The sequence below is a fragment of the Myxine glutinosa genome, chromosome 12 (assembly GCF_964187855.1).
Source record: "Myxine glutinosa chromosome 12, kmMyxGlut1.1, whole genome shotgun sequence".
NCBI classification, from domain to species: Eukaryota; Metazoa; Chordata; class Myxini; order Myxiniformes; family Myxinidae; genus Myxine; species Myxine glutinosa.
This window is the reverse complement of record NC_136272.1, coordinates 75,304,072-75,325,036: the sequence shown is the minus strand read 5'-3', so window position 1 is coordinate 75,325,036 and position 20,965 is coordinate 75,304,072. Positions and strand designations below refer to the sequence as shown.

Below are 20,965 nucleotides of genomic sequence, written 5' to 3'. Positions count from 1 at the left end.
GATAAACTCAAGGGGTTATGAAGGAATATAAAAAGACAAGGCTGCATTGTTATATAAAGTGCAAATACAAACAGATGTTGTTTCTCTTCCTTCCCCCTTTCTTATCTTTCAGCAGGGTAAACAGCTCAGATGAAAAATAAATAAATAAATAAAATAAGCGACACTCAATCAGCGGTCAAGGGGGTCACCATAACAAAAGCCCCCTGAAGCTACAAGGTTTTAATTATTTAAATAAGCCATGAGGTTTTAGATATCTAAATAAGATGAGGTTTTAAATATCTAAATAAGACATGAGGCTTTAAATATCTTAACAAACCACGAGATATTAAATATATTGTTATGTCGGTGGGGTAGTGATGACTTTAGACCAGGTAGATTTGTCTAGGTAGCCTGCTCAGATTGTCATGTAGAAACCACCATGTAATAAGTACTTGCTTAGCCCGGATGTCGGATAAGTGTATATCTGCCCCTATTACGAGGAATGGGGCATGTTAACTGGCTTAGGGAATAAGGGTAAATTATACCTTGTTCGTTAAACCTCTGTGATCTATCCTTTGTCCCTTATGGGAGCGCATTAGACACGAAGTGCAGGAAGTGCCCATTAAATTGCACGAAATAACAATAAGAACCAACCAGAGTTGTTGGGATAAAGAGCCTTCTGTGACTCTCCCGGTGTTAACCGAGAGCAGTCACACGACAATATAAACAATAAAAAGAGCAATCAGAGATTGCCAACCCTCGCCAGGATGTATTTTCAGTGGTTTTTAAGGCTTTTGTGTTAAAACAAATATGGAGGCCGAACCATGTGACCGATGACGTCATTATTTTTTTTCTAAACTAATTTATTCCTACATAATGCTCAATAAATTTCATCTTGATCAGATGAAGTTTTGTACTTGTCGAATATGACGTCATAATGGAGGCACCTATGACATCATCATTAACATATTTGGAGAGTTCTTTCCAATGAGCCATGTCTCCATTTTTTCTATTCAGCACTTTCGGAGATATAGAGGTGCAAAGTTTTTCGGTTTTTCCAAGATGGCGGCCGAACCACGTGACTGATGATGTCATCAATTTGGCACAGTCTATTCCAAGGCAAGACAAATATGTGTGTAAAGTTTGGCGATTCTACGTGCAACGGTGTAGACGAAGTACTGCGAACAAACAGACAGACAAACAGACAAACAGACAGATGAAAAATCGGTCAGAGACCGAGGACTTGCCGGAAGGTACTTTTTTATCGGCCATTTAGGACAAATATGGCGGCCGAAACACGTGACCGATGATGTCATCATTAACATATTTTATTCCCCATGGAGAGTTCTTTACAACGAGCCATGTCTCAATTTTTTCTATTCAGCACTTTCAGATATGGAGGTGCAATTTTTTCCCAAGATGGCGGCCGAACCACGTGACATATGACGTCATCATTAACATATTTTATTCCCCATGGAGAGTTCTTTACAATGAGCCATGTCTCAATTTTTTCTGTTCAGCACTTTTGGAGATATAGTGGTGCAAAGTTTTGCCGTTTTTCCAAGATGGCGGCCGACCACGTGACATATGACGTCATCATTAACATATTTTATTCCCCATGGAGTTCTTTACAATGAGCCATGTCTCAATTTTTCTGTTCAGCACTTTTGGAGATATAGTAGTGCAAAGTTTTGCCGTTTTTCCAAGATGGCGGCCGACCACGTGACATATGACGTCATCATTAACATATTTTATTCCCCATGGAGAGTTCTTTACAATGAGCCATGTCTCAATTTTTTCTGTTCAGTACTTTCGGAGATATAGAGGTGCAAAGTTTTTCGGTTTTTCCAAGATGGCGGCCGAACCACGTCACCGATGACGTCATCAATTGGGCACAGTCTATTCCAGGGCAAGACCAATATGTGTGCAAAGTTTGGCGATTCTACGTGCAACAGTGTAGACGCAGTGCTGCAAACAGACAGACAGACAAACAGACAGACAAACAGACAAACAAACGAACAGATCAACATACTTGCCGGAAATTTTTTCCGGCAAGTAATGAAAAATCAGTCAGAGACCGAGGACTTGCCGGAATGTACTTTATCGGCCATTTAGAACAAATATGGCGGCCGAACCACGTGATAGATGACGTCATCATTAACATATTTCATTCCCCATGGAGAGTTCTTTCCAATGAGCCATGTCTTAATTTTTTCTATTCAGCACTTCCAGAGATATGGAGGTGCAAAGTTTTTCGGTTTTTCCAAGATGGCGGCCGAAACACGTGACCGATGACGTCATAAATTGGGCACAGTCTATTCCAGGGCAAGACGAATATGTGTGCAAAGTTTGGCGATTCTCCGTGCAACGGTGTAGACGCAGTGCTGCAAACAGACAGACAAACAGACAAACAGACAAACAGACAAACGAACAGATCAACATACTTGCCGGAAAATTTTTTCCGGCAAGTAACGAACAGATCAACATACTTGCCGGAATCTTTTCCGGCAAGTAACAAACCAACTGATCAACATACTTGCCAGAATCTTTTCCGGCAAGTAACAAACAGCCAAACAAATGGACTAAAATGCAATACCCTCTCATCTGGCGAGGATAATAAACCACGAGGTTTTAATTATCTAGATAAACCACAAGGTTTAAAATATCTAAATAAGATGAGGTATTAAATATCTAAATAAGACATGAGGTTTAAAATATATAAATAAACCATGAGGCTTTAAATATAACTTAATAAACCATGAGGTTTTAAATATCTAAATAAACTACGAGGTTTTAAATATCTAAATAAACCATGAGGTTTTAAATATCTAAATAAACCATGAGGTTTTAAATATCTAAATAAACCACGAGGTTTTAAATATCGAAATAAACCATGAGGTTTTAAATATCTAAATAAACCATGAGGTTTTGAATATCTAAATAAGCCATGAGGTTTAAAATCTATATGATATTCTCCGTAGGTGATTCTGTCTGTCTGTGAGTCTGTGAGTCTGAGTCTGTGAGTCTGTCTACACCCGGTCTGGGTGGGGCTTCAAAAACAAATCGCCACCATTTTGTTTACTCGTATAGCTTTGAGGCCTCTTTTATTAGGCCCATGGTGTATTGCTCTCTCTCAGTTTTATTTCAACTCTAATTCGATATCTCGTTTCATTTTTCACACTTGCTAACATGGTTTTAGACTTGGTTGCAAAAAACGGGAAGAGAATTCGATGAAAATTACCGTTTATAGAACAAAATGCATTTTTAATGAAATGAAGGCCTGTCCATTGAGACTCCCTCACGGCTTTATCTCGACTCTAATTTACCATATGATTTCATATTTCACAGTCACAAAGATGGTTTTAGACTCGGTTGTAAAAAACAGCAAGAGAATTTGATGAAAGTTAACACACAGGCAGGAAATAGCCGAGATTGGCAAGGTACATCACACACCGCCCAAATAACACAAACGGGACATATTCGATGAACGTTATCGTTTATAGAACAAAATGCATTTTAAATGAGAAGGCCTGTAACATAAAGGCCATTCATTGAGAGTCCCTCACAGCTTTATCTCAACTCTAATTCAGCATCACAGTCACTGGGACGGTTCAAGTCTCAGTTTCAGCTAAAGTTGAGAAAATCAGCGAAATGTATTCCAACAGCCGTTTTGAATGTGTCTGGTCGGACGAGATGTGGGCACGGGGAAGGATAGAGGGGAAGGAGAGAGAGGAAGGAGAGAAAGGAATTAGAGAGAGGAAGGAGAGAGAGGAAGGAGAGAGAGGAAGGAGAGAGAGGAAGGAGAGAACGTTCCCAGGACTTCGTTATTTATAGTATTACTTAGTAAAAGTACAGCGACTGAATACTGAAGTTCGGGATCGAACCGAAGTCTAATTATATATTTACATATATTCCTGGGGTGTATATACAGAGTTTGTTTAAAGTGAGTGAACTCTTTTCCAACCATGGAATTAAACAATGCAGTACTTCAAAAATGTACATAATAATGTAAACCAACTATGGAATACAATATTTATTAATAACGCTTGGTTTTAATCTATTTTTACTTTGTAAAGCGAAAAGTTTTTTGATTCATTAAAGATTAAAACTGAAGAAGAGTCATGGGGTCCAAAGGCCTCTGACAGACCTCTGATGTGCATTTTAAGACTGAATCAACACGCCTTCGATCATAAATTACTTTCTTAAGAAACAAAAGTACATTTTGATGACAACTCAAGCAAAGGAAACCAGGTAATTCCTGTTTCGTTCGGAGCGATTATACACCGCCCAAAGAAGATGCGTTTCATAGCTACAGGACATAAAATCGTGAAATCTTTAATAAAAATGTTTTTTGTTTTCGCATGAGTTTTCAAGGCCGAATCATGTTCACATCCAGTTTTAATAAAGAAACTCCATTTCACGTGTGCATGGACATGCAATTCACAGATGTGAAATAAATAAATGAACACAGACGGGAAATTGCCGAGAGCTATTTTTTCGTTCTTATTTTATAAGCTATGTGCACGTACACTTTAAAGACGTTTATTTGAAATCTTTAATTTTAAAGATGTCATTTTGTATGCTGTAATGAAAGGAGTAACTTTGGTATTCGCCAGACAGAAAGGTGTGAGGTAATGTTCTTATACACCGCCCAAAAGGCGTCCCAGGGACGTTGCCATTTGAGCTGTATTCTTTATATAGTTTATATAGTCTTTATATTCTTTATGTTTCATTCTTTAGACATAGTCACAATAAAAGGTTACAATTAGGTACTCTGTGCGTGGGGAGAGGGGTCGAGCTTTGTTCTCCAAAGGCTGGTGCCCGAACCTGCAGATGAGGTTGAGGTGTTCATGTTGGAACAGATTGAATCTGGTCCGGTAATTACGATTACAATCGCTGCGGAAGTGGCCGCTGCCATTCGTCGTGATCTCATGCTGTCACATGTTGCGGACGTTGTTTTGTCAGGTTCTTGGTGTGAGTTGCTCTCGACGTCAGAATATGCTCCATATGCGGCGTGTGCGTCCGAGCTGTCTTTACATCAAGGTTACGTAATGTGGGGCATGTGGGTGGTCATTCCTGCTTATTTATGTCAGCGCTGTCTCAATGAGTTGCATGAGGGTCATTTGTAACTGACATTTTCAAAATTAATGAAAGAATGAGAGAACAGAACGAGACCACCAATGAACGTCGTGATCCTCTCCCACCCCCTCCCCCATGTGCGACTCCCCCTCCCCCCGTGTGCGACTCCCCCTCCCCCGTGTGCGACTCCCCCTCCCCCGTGTGCGACCCCCCTCCCCCGTGTGCGACCCCTCCCCCGTGTGAGACCCCCCCTCCCCCGTGTGAGACCCCCCCTCCCCCGTGTGCGACCCCCCTCCCCCGTGTGCGACCCCGCCTCCCCCGTGTGCGACCCCGCCTCCCCCGTGTGCGACCCCGCCTCCCCCGTGTGCGACCCCGCCTCCCCCGTGTGAGACCCCGCCTCCCCCGTGTGAGACCACCCCTCCCCCGTGTGAGACCACCCCTCCCCCGTGTGAGACCACCCCTCCCCCGTGTGAGACCACCCCTCCCCCGTGTGAGACCACCCCTCCCCCGTGTGAGACCACCCCTCCCCCGTGTGAGACCACCCCTCCCCCGTGTGAGACCCCCCCCTCCCCCGTGTGAGACTCCCCCCCCCCTCCCCCATGTGAGACTCCCCTCCCCCGTGTGAGACTCCCCATCCCCCGTGTGCGACCCTCCTCCCCCGTGTGCGACCCCCACCCCCCCACCCCACGTACGCAAACACGTTTATTCCGGAACCCGAGACAATGAAACACGACGGTAATAAAATAATGCTCCTAAATTGGGATCCCACACACCAGACTCAACAGGACACAGGAATGAATTACGAAAATAACTGTCCGTCGTGTAGTTGTGAAATGTGGTGTGAGCTTATCTGTCCGTCTGTAGTCGTGTCCGCCGTCCAAACACGGCTCCAAGCTCCGATGCACCCACGCTCTGCTAGGCCCGAGCCAACGCCCTCTCCGTTCGCACACGAGGCCCCGCCCGTTCACAGCACTGAAAGGACCGAGCACCGCTCCAAGCACCACGCAGATGGTGAACCAACAACCACCAAAACCTCTCAAGACCAAGAAGAGAAGTGCAGAGAGCACAAGACGTTGTGCAGCGTCAAGACAGCCAGGGAGGGACGTGCAGCACAAGAGGCAGCGAAGAACCCAAAAACTAGAGCTGCGCAGGATGTCGTGCCGCCCCTTTTATCACCTTGCGTCCACTCTCCTCCAATGTTCCCTCTTGTTGGTGCCCTCTCATTGGCCAAGTCCCTCCCACCTGGTATTGCTCGCCCTGATTGGCTGGAGGTTCGCGCCTTCCGCGCCAACCAATCACTCATTCCCTGTAGCGTGGTGATAGCTCGTGTCACTCTATGTTCCTAGGCCTGCCGGTGGTGTAGCTGGCTGCAGCCCATGCGGCGGTGCCCCGAACTGGCCCCTTGCCTGTTTTCTTCTGAAGTCATTGTCAGGGAAGGGAATTGAAATAATGTGTGCACTACAGGGCCTGTCTAAGTGTTTATATGGGTATGCATTGCCATAAGGGACAAAGGTTTGATTACCAGGTGTGACACACAGGGGCTGTTATCTTTAATCCCTATCACGACCTAGCACACGAACATCCTGGTATGTATACTCTTACCTGACAACCCGCCTAGAACACAGAACTTATTACAGGGTTGATTCCCTACCGCGACAGTCGAAGCATGTTACCTATTCAGATCTACCTGACTCTACATATTGCTCTACCCTACCAACATGACAATATCCATATAAGACGAGTTTTTAAATATCCAAATAAGATGAGCTTTTAAATATCCAAATAAGACGAGCTTTTAAACATCTAAATAAGACGAGCTTTTAAATATCTATATAAGATGAGCTTTTAAATATCCAAATACGACGAGATTTTAAATCTCCAAAAAAGATGAGCTTTTAAATATCCAAATAAGGCGAGTTTTTAAATATCTAAATAAGATAAGCTTTTAAATATCCAAATAAGATAAGCTTTTAAATATCTGAATAAGACAAGTTTTTAAATATCTAAATAAGATTATCTTTTAAATATCTGAATAAGCCATGCGGTTTTAAATATCATAATAACACGAGCTTTAAAATATCCAAATAAGATGAGCTTTTAAATATCCAAATAAGATGAGCTTTTAAATATCTAAAGCCGTGAGGTTCAAAATATCGAAATAAGCCTTGACATTTTAAATATCTCAATAAGATGAGCTTTTTAATATCTAAAGACGAGCTTTTAAATATCCAAATAAGACGAGTTTTTAAATATCTAAATAAGACGAGTTTTTAAATATCCAAATAAGACGAGATTTTAAATATCCAAATACGACGAGCCTTTAAATATCTAAAGCCGTGAGGTTCAAAATATCGAAATCAGCCATGACATTTTAAATATCTAACTAAGCCATGAGGTTTTAAATAACTAAATAAGCTACGAGATTTTAAATACTTAAGTTCCCCATAAGGTTATAAATATCTAAATAAGTCATGAGGTTTGAAATATCTAAATAAGCCATGAGGTTCAAATAACTAAATAAGCTGCAAGATTTTAATTATTAAAATATGTCCGAGATGGCTTCTCGAGCATGTTAAGGTCACACTGTATATGTACAGGCCAGCCGTCAACGTAATTGGAATTACAATCAAGACTTTGAGCGAAGTCGATGGCGCACCATCGCAAATCCCCATGCTTCCAACTTAAAGCAAAGTTGAAAGATGGCAAAAAGTTCCACCGGGAATGACCCAATATCAAATTTTGATCGAGTTGAGAAAAATCTCCTGTTTTGAGCCCTGTGAACCCAAGTCTGTGAACCCTGTGAACCCTGGGGCAGTGGGGCACGAACCAGGAAGCAAATCCACCACAAAAAAATCATTACATATTTCATGTGTCTCCCAATGTTGATTGCATATACAAAGTTTTATGAACATTCTTTTAAAATGTGCTCGTAATTGCATTTTCTGGTATTTACCTTTTACCCTGCCCCAGGGGCCGGGGCAAAATCGGTTCTGCTCTCACCTTTTGGCCATGTGGTGATCATAACAACCAAGTTTTGCGAATTTCTGCATAACTGTTCAGGAGAAAATAGCCAGACAGATAGACAGACAGACAGGGAGGGAAACAGACAGACAGACATGGAGGGAAACAGACAGACAGACATAGAGGGAAACAGACAGACAGACAGGGAGGGAAACAGACAGACAGACAGGGAGGGAAACAGACAGACAGACAGGGAGGGAAACAGACAGACAGACAGGGAGGGAAACAGACAGACAGACAGAGACAGGGAGGGAAACAGACAGACAGACAGAGACAGGGAGGGAAAAAGACAGACAGACAGGAAGGGAAACAGACAGACAGACAGAGAGGGAAACAGACAGCCAGACGGGGAGGGAAACAGACAGACAGGCAGACGGGGAGGGAAACAGAGAGACAGGCAGACGGGGAGGGAAACAGAGAGACAGGCAGACGGGGAGGGAAACAGACAGACAGGCAGACGGGGAGGGAAACAGACATACAGGCGGTGGGGAGGGAAACGGGAAGACAGACATACAGGGAAGACAGACATACAGGGAAGACAGACATACAGGGAAGACACGCGCATACAGGGAAAACACGCGCATACAGGGAAAACACGCGCATACAGAGAAAACACGCGCATACAGGGAAAACACGCGCATACAGGGAAAACACGCGCATACAGGGAAAACACGCGCATACAGGGAAGACACGCATACAGGGAAGACACGCATACAGGGAAGACACGCATACAGGGAAGACACGCATACAGGGAAGACACGCATACAGGGAAGACACGCATACAGGGAAGACACGCATACAGGGAAGACACGCATACAGGGAAGACACGCATACAGGGAAGACACGCATACAGGGAAGACACGCATACAGGGAAGACACGCATACAGGGAAGACACGCATACAGGGAAGACACGCATACAGGGAAGACACGCATACAGGGAAGACACGCATACAGGGAAGACACGCATACAGGGAAGACACGCATACAGGGAAGACACGCATACAGGGAAGACACGCATACAGGGAAGACACGCATACAGGGAAGACACGCATACAGGGAAGACACGCATACAGGGAAGACACGCATACAGGGAAGACACGCATACAGGGAAGACACGCATACAGGGAAGACACGCATACAGGGAAGACACGCATACAGGGAAGACACGCATACAGGGAAGACACGCATACAGGGAAGACACGCATACAGGGAAGACACGCATACAGGGAAGACACGCATACAGGGAAGACACACATACAGGGAAGACACACATACAGGGAAGACACACATACAGGGAAGACACACATACAGGGAAGACACACATACAGGGAAGACACACATAAAGGGAAGACACACATAAAGGGAAGACACACATACAGGGAAGACACACATACAGGGAAGACACACATACAGGGAAGACACACATACAGGGAAGACACACATACAGGGAAGACACACATACAGGGAAGACACACATACAGGGAAGACACACATACAGGGAAGACACACATACAGGGAAGACACACATACAGGGAAGACACACATACAGGGAAGACACACATACAGGGAGACAGACATACAGGGAGACAGACATACAGGGAGACAGACATACAGGGAGACAGACATACAGGGAGACAGACATACAGGGAGACAGACATACAGGGAGACAGACATACAGGGAGACAGACATACAGGGAGACAGACATACAGGGAGACAGACATACAGGGAGACAGACATACAGGGAGACAGACATACAGGGAGACAGACCCAATCACACTATCCCCAGTTATTTTTTAAAGGGTGTGGATCGGGGATACCAAGCCAAAATACTGAGCATATTGGAGAAATGGGGTCCCAGGATGGGACTAACAGGACGCAAAACACTTTGGTATAAAATGGGACGATCTTGCAAAATATGGGATGGCTGAATAGTGTTCCCCAGTCCATTATTCTCACACCCTCCTCATCCGTCCTCCATCCACCTCCTCAAGTGGATGGAGAAGTGGCATGCGTGTTCAGTCTATCTCCAAAACCAACCGCTGTAAAATCCTACCATCACATTGCATGATTAACATCTGGAAAAAAAAAGATTTTAAATTCTGTGTAGGTTAAGGAACAATATTCAACCACAACTATTAGTGTGAACATAAATATTGTGAACAAAGAGAAAATAGTCGTTGATGAAGGTTACAAAAAATGCAAAATAACATCTAGAAGGTCAGCGGCCAGTAATACAGCTACAACTGCTATTACACGAGATTTAAAAAAAAACCAAAAAAAAAACCTGCTATTACACGAGATTACAAGATTATAATCAATGTAACACATACAGGGAGACGGACATACAGGGAGACGGACATACAGGGAGACGGACATACAGGGAGACGGACATACAGGGAGACGGACATACAGGGAGACGGACATACAGGGAGACGGACATACAGGGAGACGGACATACAGGGAGACGGACATACAGGGAGACGGACATACAGGGAGACGGACATACAGGGAGACGGACATACAGGGAGACGGACATACAGGGAGACGGACATACAGGGAGACGGACATACAGGGAGACGGACATACAGGGAGACGGACATACAGGGAGACGGACATACAGGGAGACAGACATACAGGGAGACAGACATACAGGGAGACAGACATACAGGGAGACAGACATACAGGGAGACAGACATACAGGGAGACAGACATACAGGGAGACAGACATACAGGGAGACAGACATACAGGGAGACAGACATACAGGGAGACAGACATACAGGGAGACAGACATACAGGGAGACAGACATACAGGGAGACAGACATACAGGGAGACAGACATACAGGGAGACAGACATACAGGGAGACAGACATACAGGGAGACAGACATACAGGGAGACAGACATACAGGGAGACAGACATACAGGGAGACAGACATACAGGGAGACAGACATACAGGGAGACAGACATACAGGGAGACAGACATACAGGGAGACAGACATACAGGGAGACAGACATACAGGGAGACAGACATACAGGGAGACAGACATACAGGGAGACAGACATACAGGGAGACAGACATACAGGGAGACAGACATACAGGGAGACAGACATACAGGGAGACAGACATACAGGGAGACAGACATACAGGGAGACAGACATACAGGGAGACAGACATACAGGGAGACAGACATACAGGGAGACAGACATACAGGGAGACAGACATACAGGGAGACAGACATACAGGGAGACAGACATACAGGGAGACAGACATACAGGGAGACAGACATACAGGGAGACAGACATACAGGGAGACAGACATACAGGGAGACAGACATACAGGGAGACAGACATACAGGGAGACAGACATACAGGGAGACAGACATACAGGGAGACAGACATACAGGGAGACAGACATACAGGGAGACAGACATACAGGGAGACAGACATACAGGGAGACAGACATACAGGGAGACAGACATACAGGGAGACAGACATACAGGGAGACAGACATACAGGGAGACAGACATACAGGGAGACAGACATACAGGGAGACAGACATACAGGGAGACAGACATACAGGGAGACAGACATACAGGGAGACAGACATACAGGGAGACAGACATACAGGGAGACCTCCCTCTAGGTCTTTAAAACAGCTGTTCACCACCATCTCTTATCTTCCCCCATCCAAAACAGTGATCTTTTCTACCCCCGCTAAATTCACCCCAAGACCACTTTAATGAAATACCCACTTCCTTCCTGGAAGTCCTTGCAGTGTCCTTGTGTTATATACTTCTCCCACCCCCCACCCCCCCCCCCCCCGCCCCCACACCTCCTCTCCCCAAGGCCCCTCCTTCCCACAGATCTCCCGATGTCACTGCTCTCAAATGTTGTGTTTGTGTGCTTCCCCTTCTCTCCCCATCTTGTCTACCCTTATGATATATTTTGTGTGTCTGAGTTTTTTGTGTGATAAATGTTAGCTTTCACAAGCCTCAATCCTGTATACAAAAAAAACCACCTATGTACAGCTGTGGCCAAAAATATTGGCACCCTTGCACTTTTTTTTCAAATAACTCATGATTTTCTCCAAAAAGAAGTTTAAATCGAAAAAGTATTTGGTCTCCACAATTGTTTATTTCACTGTTAATATTACAGAACATCGTGTTTGAATCATAAATTAATATATCCTTATAAATCAGAAAATAAAAAGAAATGGCATTGACAAAATTATTGACATCCTAGACTTAATATTTGGTAGCACAGCCTTTGGACAACATAACTGCAGTCAAGCACTTCCTATAGCCATGAATGAACTTCTTCCAACTCTCTACTGGCAGTTTGACCCACTCTTCTTGTGCAAACTTCTCCAGTTCTCCCAGATTTGAAAGGTGCCTTCTCCCAACTGCTGTTTTCAGATCTCCCCACAGGTGTTCAATGGGATTTAGATCTGAACTCATTGCTGGCCACTTTAGAACAGTCCGGCGTTTTGTCTTGAACCATTCCTGGATGCTTTTTGAAGTGTGTTTGTGGTCATTGTCTTGCTGCAAGACCCTTGACCTTCGACAGAGACCCAGCTTTCTGACACTGGGTTGAACATTGAGCTCCAAAATGCCTTGGTGATCTCCTGATTTCAGGATGTCATGCACACATTCAAGGCACCCAGTGCCAGAGGCAGCACAGCAACCCCAAAATATCACTGAACCTCCTCCATGTTTGACTGCATGGAAGGTGTTCTTTTCTTTGAAGGCTTCATTTTGTCTTCTGTAAACATAGAAATGATGTGCTTTACCAATTAGCTCTAATTTGGTCTCATCTATCCACAGGACATTCTCCCAGAAGCATTTTGGCTTGTTCAGGTATGTTTTGCAAAACTCTTCTTTCTCTCTCTCTCTCTATCTCTCTCAGCAGTGGGGTCCTCCTGGGTCTCCTACCATAGAACCCCTTTTCTTTGAGTTGGCGATGGATGGTGCGAGTTGAAACTGTCGCACCTTGTGTCTGAAGGTCAGCTTGAATCTGGTTGGCAGTTGATCGAGGTGCTTTCTCCACCATTCCAACAATCCTTTGCTGCAATCTTCGATCAAGTTTTCTCTTGCAGCCACAATCAGGGAGGTTGGCTACAATGCCATGGGCATTAAACTTCTTGATTACATTGCGTACGGTGGACACAAGAACATCAAGGTCTCTGGAGATGGACTTGTAGCCTTGAGATTATCCATGCTTGTCTACAATCTTGTGTCTGACCTCCTCAGGCAATTCTCTGTTTTTCTTTATTTTCTCCATGCTCATTGGATTTCTCACATCACATTGGATTTTGGATTTCTCACACACAGTGACACAAAACAGCAGAATAACTCCTTTTTGTCCCCCGTCGCACCGTGGAGCGAAAGGGGGACTGTGGTTTTCCCCTCCGTCCATGTATGCGTCCGTGTGTGCGTGCGTACGTGCACTGTAATATATTTATAAAAGTAAGCGAAGGACCGAATTCTAATTTGGTGTGTGGGTGCAACTAGGCATATGGAAAAACCCTATTGAAAATTAGGTCGCCATGTCAAAATCCAAGATGGCCATCACCATATCAAAACCTTGTGAGCACGATATCTTGAAAAGTAAATGTCTGAACCTTGTGAGCGGAATATCTTGAAAAATAAATGAACTACTAACTTCTAATCCGGTGTGTGGGTGTATCGAGGCATAAGGAAGAACGCTATTGAAAATTGGGTCACCACATCATAATCCAAGATGGCCACCACCATATATATGTCTGAACCTTGAGCGAAATATCTTGAAAAATAAACGAACTACTAACTTCTAATCTGGTGTGTGGGTGTATCTACGCATAAGAAAGAACGCTATTGAAAATTGGGTCGCCACGTCAAAATCCAAGATGGCCGCCTTGCGTCTTCCACTTTGTCAACTCACATCACTTCACCGACGGGGGACCTAGGCGTAATGCTTGTTTCTATTAAAACTGGTTGAATGAGTAATTTTTATATTGCAAGCACCTGCAACTCACCACAGGTGAGTTCAATTCCAAGGTAAAGGATAATCACCTGCTTGAAGTCTAATTATTTCTAACAACTTCTAAAAGGTGCCAATAATGTTGTCTGGGAATTTTACGATTTCTGTGTGGAATAAGCTAAGATTTAGTAATTTTTTCAGGTTTTTTTTGTTTTGTTCCACTGCAAACCAAAGAAATACATTTGTGGATACCAAAATATTTTTTTATTCCAACGATTTTCTGGAAGAAAAGTGCAAGGGTGCCAATATTTTGGCCACAACTGTACATATTACATACTGGGTTATTTGTTGACAAAAGGATATTTGAGAAAAAGAGGTTTGAGTGAATTTTGGAGAAAATAAATGAGTACGAGTAGGAAAGGAGATTCTAAAGAGGATTGCATGTGAAGAAGAGGGGTGGGTGTGGGATGGGGGAGAGGGAGGGTTAAAATGTAGATGAACTCAAAGCGAACTTTCATTCTTTCACAGTCTGTTTGCAAGAGATCTCCAGAAGTTAGTGCCGTGGGCCACGAGCCAAAGAAATGGCAGGCCAGCAATGCTCGAGTGGATTTACAAAATATTTCATCAACATGACAAAGAGATTGATCAAATTTTAAAAAAATCTAATTTACATCAACAATTAAGTTGCAGCATTTAATTAGAGCATTCTCCCAAAATGCCGTGATCCACAAGATAACACGATGAATGGATACATAAATGAGACAACAACAACAACAACATGCATTTTAAGGCCATTTTCCCTGCTAGAGTGGGGGTTAGCCTTGCGGTCCCCATGACAATCTTCTCCATTTGCCCTATTTTCTGCATCTCTCCTTGTTAACCCCCTTGCCCGCATTTCTTCTTCCACCATCTTAAGCCAAGTCTTTATTGGTCTTCCCCGTCCTCTACTTCCTACTACATTCATTTCCATCACTCTTCTCAACCAGTCACTTTCATCCTTCCTCAACACATGACCAAACCATCTCAACCTGTTCCTCTTCACAGCATCAATCACGGGCTCTATTCCCATCATCTTTCGCAATTCATCATTTGTCTTCCTCTCTCTCAACGATACTCCGCACATCCACCGAACCATTCGCATTTCCACCCTTTCCAGCCTTCGTTGCTGCTCTACATTCATGACCCATGTCTCGCTCCCATAAATCATAACACTTCTCACACATGCAGCAAACACCTTTCCCTCCAGCTTCAATGACACTCCCCTTCTCATCAGCACGCCACTCAGTTCCCGAAACTTCTTCCATGCACATCTCACTCTAGCAACCGTTGCCGAGTTTGATCCACCTTCTCCATTCAGCATGTCTCCGAGGTAGCAAAATGTTTTCCACACCTTCCAGCTTCATGCCGTCTCCAAGATCCAACTCAACATTTCCTCCATCTGCAGCTCCCTCTGTGCACAACCTTACATTTGAATGTAGCTGCCACACTAGTTAATGACCCTCTCAGACCACTACATTTTTGATGAACCCACTCAGCGCACATTGTACATTGAATGGAGTTCACTCCGACACCCTTCCTGCACACAGCACAGGGCCACTTCCCAGTTCTTTCCACCTCACCACATGCTTTACCACTTGCCATCACCTTCGTCTTTCCTATATTCACCTTCAGACCTTTTGTCTCCATACATTCCTTCCACTTGCTCATCTTTTCCTTCAGTCCATCCATACTTTCCGCAATCAACACCAGATCATCTGCATACAACAACTCCCGCGGTAAACCCTCCTTTACGTTCTGAGCCAGCACCTCCATCACAGCTACAAATAGTAGTGGACTTAGTACCGGCCCCTGATGCAGTCCCACCTTCACCTCAAACTCACCACTGTTCCCGTCCTTCGTCCTTACAGCTGTGCGCGCTCTTTTGTACATTGCCATCACTACTCTGATCAACCATTCCTCCACTTCTAACTTCCTCAATGCCCATGTCAATACTTTGCGTGGAACCCTATCGAATGCTTTCTCTAGATCAACAAACCCAAGAAACAACTTCTTCTTCTTCTCCATGTACTTCTCCTGCAACTGCCTCACAATAAAGAGCTCGTCTGTCATTCCTCTTCCTGGCATAAATCCAAACAGCATTTCGTCGATCTTCACCTTCTTCCTTATCCTCCTCTCCAACACCCTTTCCAACATTTTCATTCCATGCTCCAATAACTTTCTCGCTCGGTACGAGCCACACTCCAGAGGGTCACCTTTCCCCTTGTATAGAGGGACGAGGGTACTCAGTTCCCAATCCACTGGAATGCGGCCTTCTTTCACCACCAGATTACAGATCTCTGTCATTCTCTTCACACCCCAACTTCCTGCTGACTTCAACATTTCTCCCACAACTCCCGTCGGCCCTCCCGCTTTTCTACTCTTCATTGCTTTTATCGCTTCCTCAACTTCCTTCTCAGTTATCTTCTCTGCCGGTCCTAAAACTGGGTTACTCTCTATGTTGCCATCCCATTCATTCTCTGTATTCAACAGCATTTCCATTACATTCAACAGTATTCAACATAAATGAGAATAAATGTATAATGCATTTGGATGTCTATGTGTTCACCAACCTTGTAATGGTTTGTTGTGACCCAACAAATGAGGCCTTCCACAATCCTGTCAACGGTCTCAGCATCATTGTCCAAGTCCGGCGATCTATCGACATCCCTTAAAATGGTAACCATCTCTGGCCCATGCTGCATCCGTTTGCTCACATCTTTTTCTTGAACGAAATTGATCAGTTTCTCCATTGTCCTTTTCAGTCTAAGGGTCAAAGTCATTGTTAGGAAGGATTGGAACTCATCATGTCCAAGATTCAAAGAAGTAATTCACCAATTTTACTTATCATTTAATTGCATTTTGTCTATTCCGGAAGTAACTATTTAATGTATAAAACAATGAATAAAGTGAAATGCACAATCGGGCAATCAAATGCACCATCCTCTTGACAGAGTGTTGATGCTACTGAAGCATTTCCTGGTCAAAAGGTGATGCTGGGTCGTTAGATGTTGCCTTCCCAGCAGTCAATCATGGCATCACTGGCAGAGTGACAGTGATAACTCGCCTACTCTTTGCGAAAGACCGACAAGTAGTGCTGGCATATGGGTCCCCTCAAAACTGTAGGAGCTGTACTGTGTAAAATCAATGTACCTTTAATGATGACGATGGTGCAAAATATTGCGGAATCTCAGGTGGAATTGCCAAAGCCGCAAATGTCTTTACATCAGGTGAGAGATCAGTGCCGTACGGATGGATACGCAAAACCTCAATTGTATGGAGATATTAACGAACCAGCGAATGTTTCCACATGCGGTAAATGGTGAAACTGTCAATGCCGAACCCGTGAATGAGTTTACACACGGAGGGAGAGCAGCTTCATGCGGGTGGAAATCCAACATCATAATTGTATTGAGAAATTTATGAAACCTCCCATCAACTTCTGGACAACTGCTGAGACCCCAAAAAAGGTTCCACAGAAGGTTTGGTGGGGCTAGCCCCAAAACTGAGGGAGTTGTTTGGGGACAGACAGACAGACAGAGTTCTGCTTTATTATACAAATAATTCCAAAGACCATATTTATGTACCATTAAAATATAATAATGACACATTGTTTCTAGAAAAGGTAACTTGCTACTAGATAAAATATATATATTGTTACAGACGCGGCTTTAGATGTTATATTGACCGAGCTGTGGTGTATTTAACCGCGTCCGAACAGTTACTCCCCGATTAAAACCCGATTCCACCCGACGTTGACCAGATCGCCCCACAGATATTCAATCGGGAAATCTCTAAAGCGACCGAAAGAGAATGAAAAAGAAGAAGAAGAAGAATACGGAGGAAGAACAGATTTTATTATACACACACAAGCAATGGATGGAAGAAGCAGTAACACAGCGAATCGTTAACTTACACTATTCATTTTTACTTAGCCCCAAGACAACGAGCAGGACAGGACGTTCACACTTACACAGGGGATAATGCGGGCAGGTAAGGCTTGAGATGGATTGCTTGAGAGGGAGGCAAGGTCGGGAGGCCGCAGTTCGCAATTCCTCGCGGTTTTGGCGGGAAACCCTCCGTCGTGTATCCACTGCGGTAGACGTCACGCGCTGGTTCGGCACACCTGCTCCTCTTCTTGGGGTGGAGCCGTCTCCCTCCTTTCAGCGCGTCTCTCCAAAGCTGGTTTCCTTGCCGAGTACCTCTCCTCTTTGGCTTGGAGCATTTCGCATCTCACCTCTTCTCTTGGTGCAGCCTCTTTGCTCATCTCCCAGGGTCATCTCTCAAGGCCTCTCTGATAAAGCAGTCCCTTACAGTCGCTTTTATCACCTCGAGCGAAATCAAGCCGCCGACTCCGAGGGCACGCCTACCGGGTCACTCACCGCGGTGCTGATTGGCTGTTAGGGCCGGTTCACTCCTTCCCTCTTATGACGAGGTGGAGACACGCCTTTCTTCTCCGACTCAAGCACATGGGCAATGGCGGTTGAAGAAAACCGCCCAAAATGCGGAAGGCAATTGGAAGGGAGGTTTTGGGGAAATTGGAAGGGCCTACGCTTATTTTGTTTGATACAATGCAAAGTCAATCTAGTGGGAAACACATATTTAGCCTACATGGAATAAGGAAATACACTATTTAAAAGATATATCATGACCTGCGTGTAAGTTTCATGGAATTAACTAGGACGACGGCTGCGACCATTAGGCAAGATAAAAAAAATGAGTTGGTGATCGTCCCCGCCCGACCCTACGAAACACACCCGACCCGAAACTTTTTTTATTTTTTATTTTGAAAAAAATCATTCAAAAACGATCTTTTCACAGTCAAATTTGGCGCCGTCTGCACCGCATGCGCAGTGCGTGCTGCGCAGTGCATGCTGCGCAGAGCGTCACAAGTGCCTCAGGCAACTTCACCCATTTTACGTTAGCCATTCATGGCGGCTATTGTGTGAGATTTTTCCCGCTGAAATCTGTATCGATTCGTGATAGAATCGGCTTGAAATGCCTATTGTGATCGCATCAATAGCCCGTGAGGGCTCTTCCAAGACGGTGAAGGACTGGTTTGCGTGCAATATCGAGTTGGATGTTACAATCTCGGACTTCTATGCAGAGTTCTCAGACGGCAAGTATGATGGGGATAGGGAGCCATTGCCTGACGATACACGCGGTACTTTTGTCAAAGTATTCGCCGGCCCCAGTAAAACCGACATGACGAAGCTTTCACCAGCTTGCAAAGTTTCTGATGTGACAAAGACTCTTGGCTCATTTCTCAAATTTGTGTTGGCTGCAGACACGGCCACGGATCACAGGATGGAACCCGATAGTCGACCAACTGTTTTTAGTGTCCTCATGAATGCTGCCCGTGATGATGCTTTTTGTACTTGCCTGCCACCTGCCATCTTAAATTTCAAGGTGCCAAGGGCATGGTGTTTATCTGTTTTTCCGATGTCATGGTGTATATACATGTACAGGTGTCTTGCCCTTTCACTACCAAGCTCAGCTAGGACATTCAACATCATCCAAAATCACACAAACACTGTGTTTCATAGAGATTTGGGCAATGTCTGTAAATCTGTGAGATGAATGAAGAAATTAAATCATTTTGAGGAGAAAGGAGTCTTTATTTCATATTTTTCCATGTCAACAAAACTCAATGGAAAGTAGGAAAAAAAAATAATAAATAAAAATAAAAACCTCCCTCCCTACCCGAACTTTTGAGAAAAAAGGACGATCACCAACTCATTTTTTTTATCTTGCCTTATTTACATTACGAGGATGTTACCATACTTTTGTAACGTTCACATTGTAACGTTTCCACATTCGTTACACTTCCTCCAAAACCGTTACACTTCTCAAATTCGTTACACACTTCTCAAAATCGTTACAATATTTTTGTCTCAGGTTAAGGCTTGTCTGCACACAAGAAAATCATTAAAACACAGGTAATCCAAAATGGCACTCGGAAGAGCGCACACCGCCGCCAGGCTGAACAGTTTACCTTTTGTATCCCACTGACAGACCGGATCCGTACCTCCACCAAAATCTAATCAATTTGCCCTTGTCACACACCCAACCTGTCCACCACATTTCATCCTAATCCATCAACAACTTAAGATATCCTGCTCACAAACAAACAGGCAAACAAAACAGGTGTGAAAACATAACCTCTGTCCACTCTCGGTGGCAAACGTAACAAGACAGAGCATTTGACAATGCAGAGCCACGCCAATTGTATAGATTACAGTAGATTGAGGTGCAGACAGGTGCACCGTAAGGAACGGGAATGGGTAACTTAGATGCGATCCACATTCGAGGTACAAAATCATCTCGCGGTTAAATTAGACAATGTCCAACTGTTCCGAAGGCAGCACGGCACACAAGTCAAACACATAGGTCTTGCAGCACAACTCAAACCGTAAGCTCGACTAGCCAGCTCAAAATGTGACAAAAGCCGCACAGGTGTACCAGTCCATCCAGCCATCAGAGGTGTCCTGCAAGGCCCAGAAGTCAAAGGCCGTGAATGTTATCTTGAAACACAATTTCCTATGGCCGCAGAACCCACACAGAATTTGTGCAATTTGCACTTTTATAGTGAAACGAGACGTTCCACTGCAGGCAGTGTTACCACTGCTTGGGAAATTAACAAGGCCGTGGAAAATTGAGACCCATCACCAAGTCAGAGAGATTTCTTGATAATTTATAAAAATCCTGTCCATATATATTGTTACAGACACGACTTTGATGTTAAGGTGGGCCGAGCGGAATGGCCGTCGTGTCCGCACAAATTACCCGATTGTACTCGAACGTTGACGAAGCCGCGCCACGCTGGCTCAATAAGAAAAAGAAGACACCCGGCTGGGTTATAAAATGACGACACCAGGGATACGGTTCT

General features: G+C 44.3%; 1 protein-coding gene across 9 annotated transcripts in view; it reads right to left on the bottom strand.

Moving 5' to 3' along the window:
* Positions 1 to 20,965, bottom strand: part of LOC137415094 (CLIP-associating protein 1) — a 208,179-nt gene that overhangs the window by 174,058 nt on the left and 13,156 nt on the right. For 8 of the 9 annotated variants that reach the window (XM_068100652.2, XM_068100653.2, XM_078766027.1 and 5 more), the window contains exon 2: positions 16,650 to 16,842. In XM_068100652.2, the coding sequence (XP_067956753.2) occupies positions 16,650 to 16,829 (180 nt within the window). In that variant the 5' untranslated portion in view covers positions 16,830 to 16,842. Of the gene's footprint in view, positions 1 to 16,649; positions 16,843 to 20,965 lie in introns of those variants that run through there. The other variant, XM_068100656.2, reaches the window with a different exon arrangement.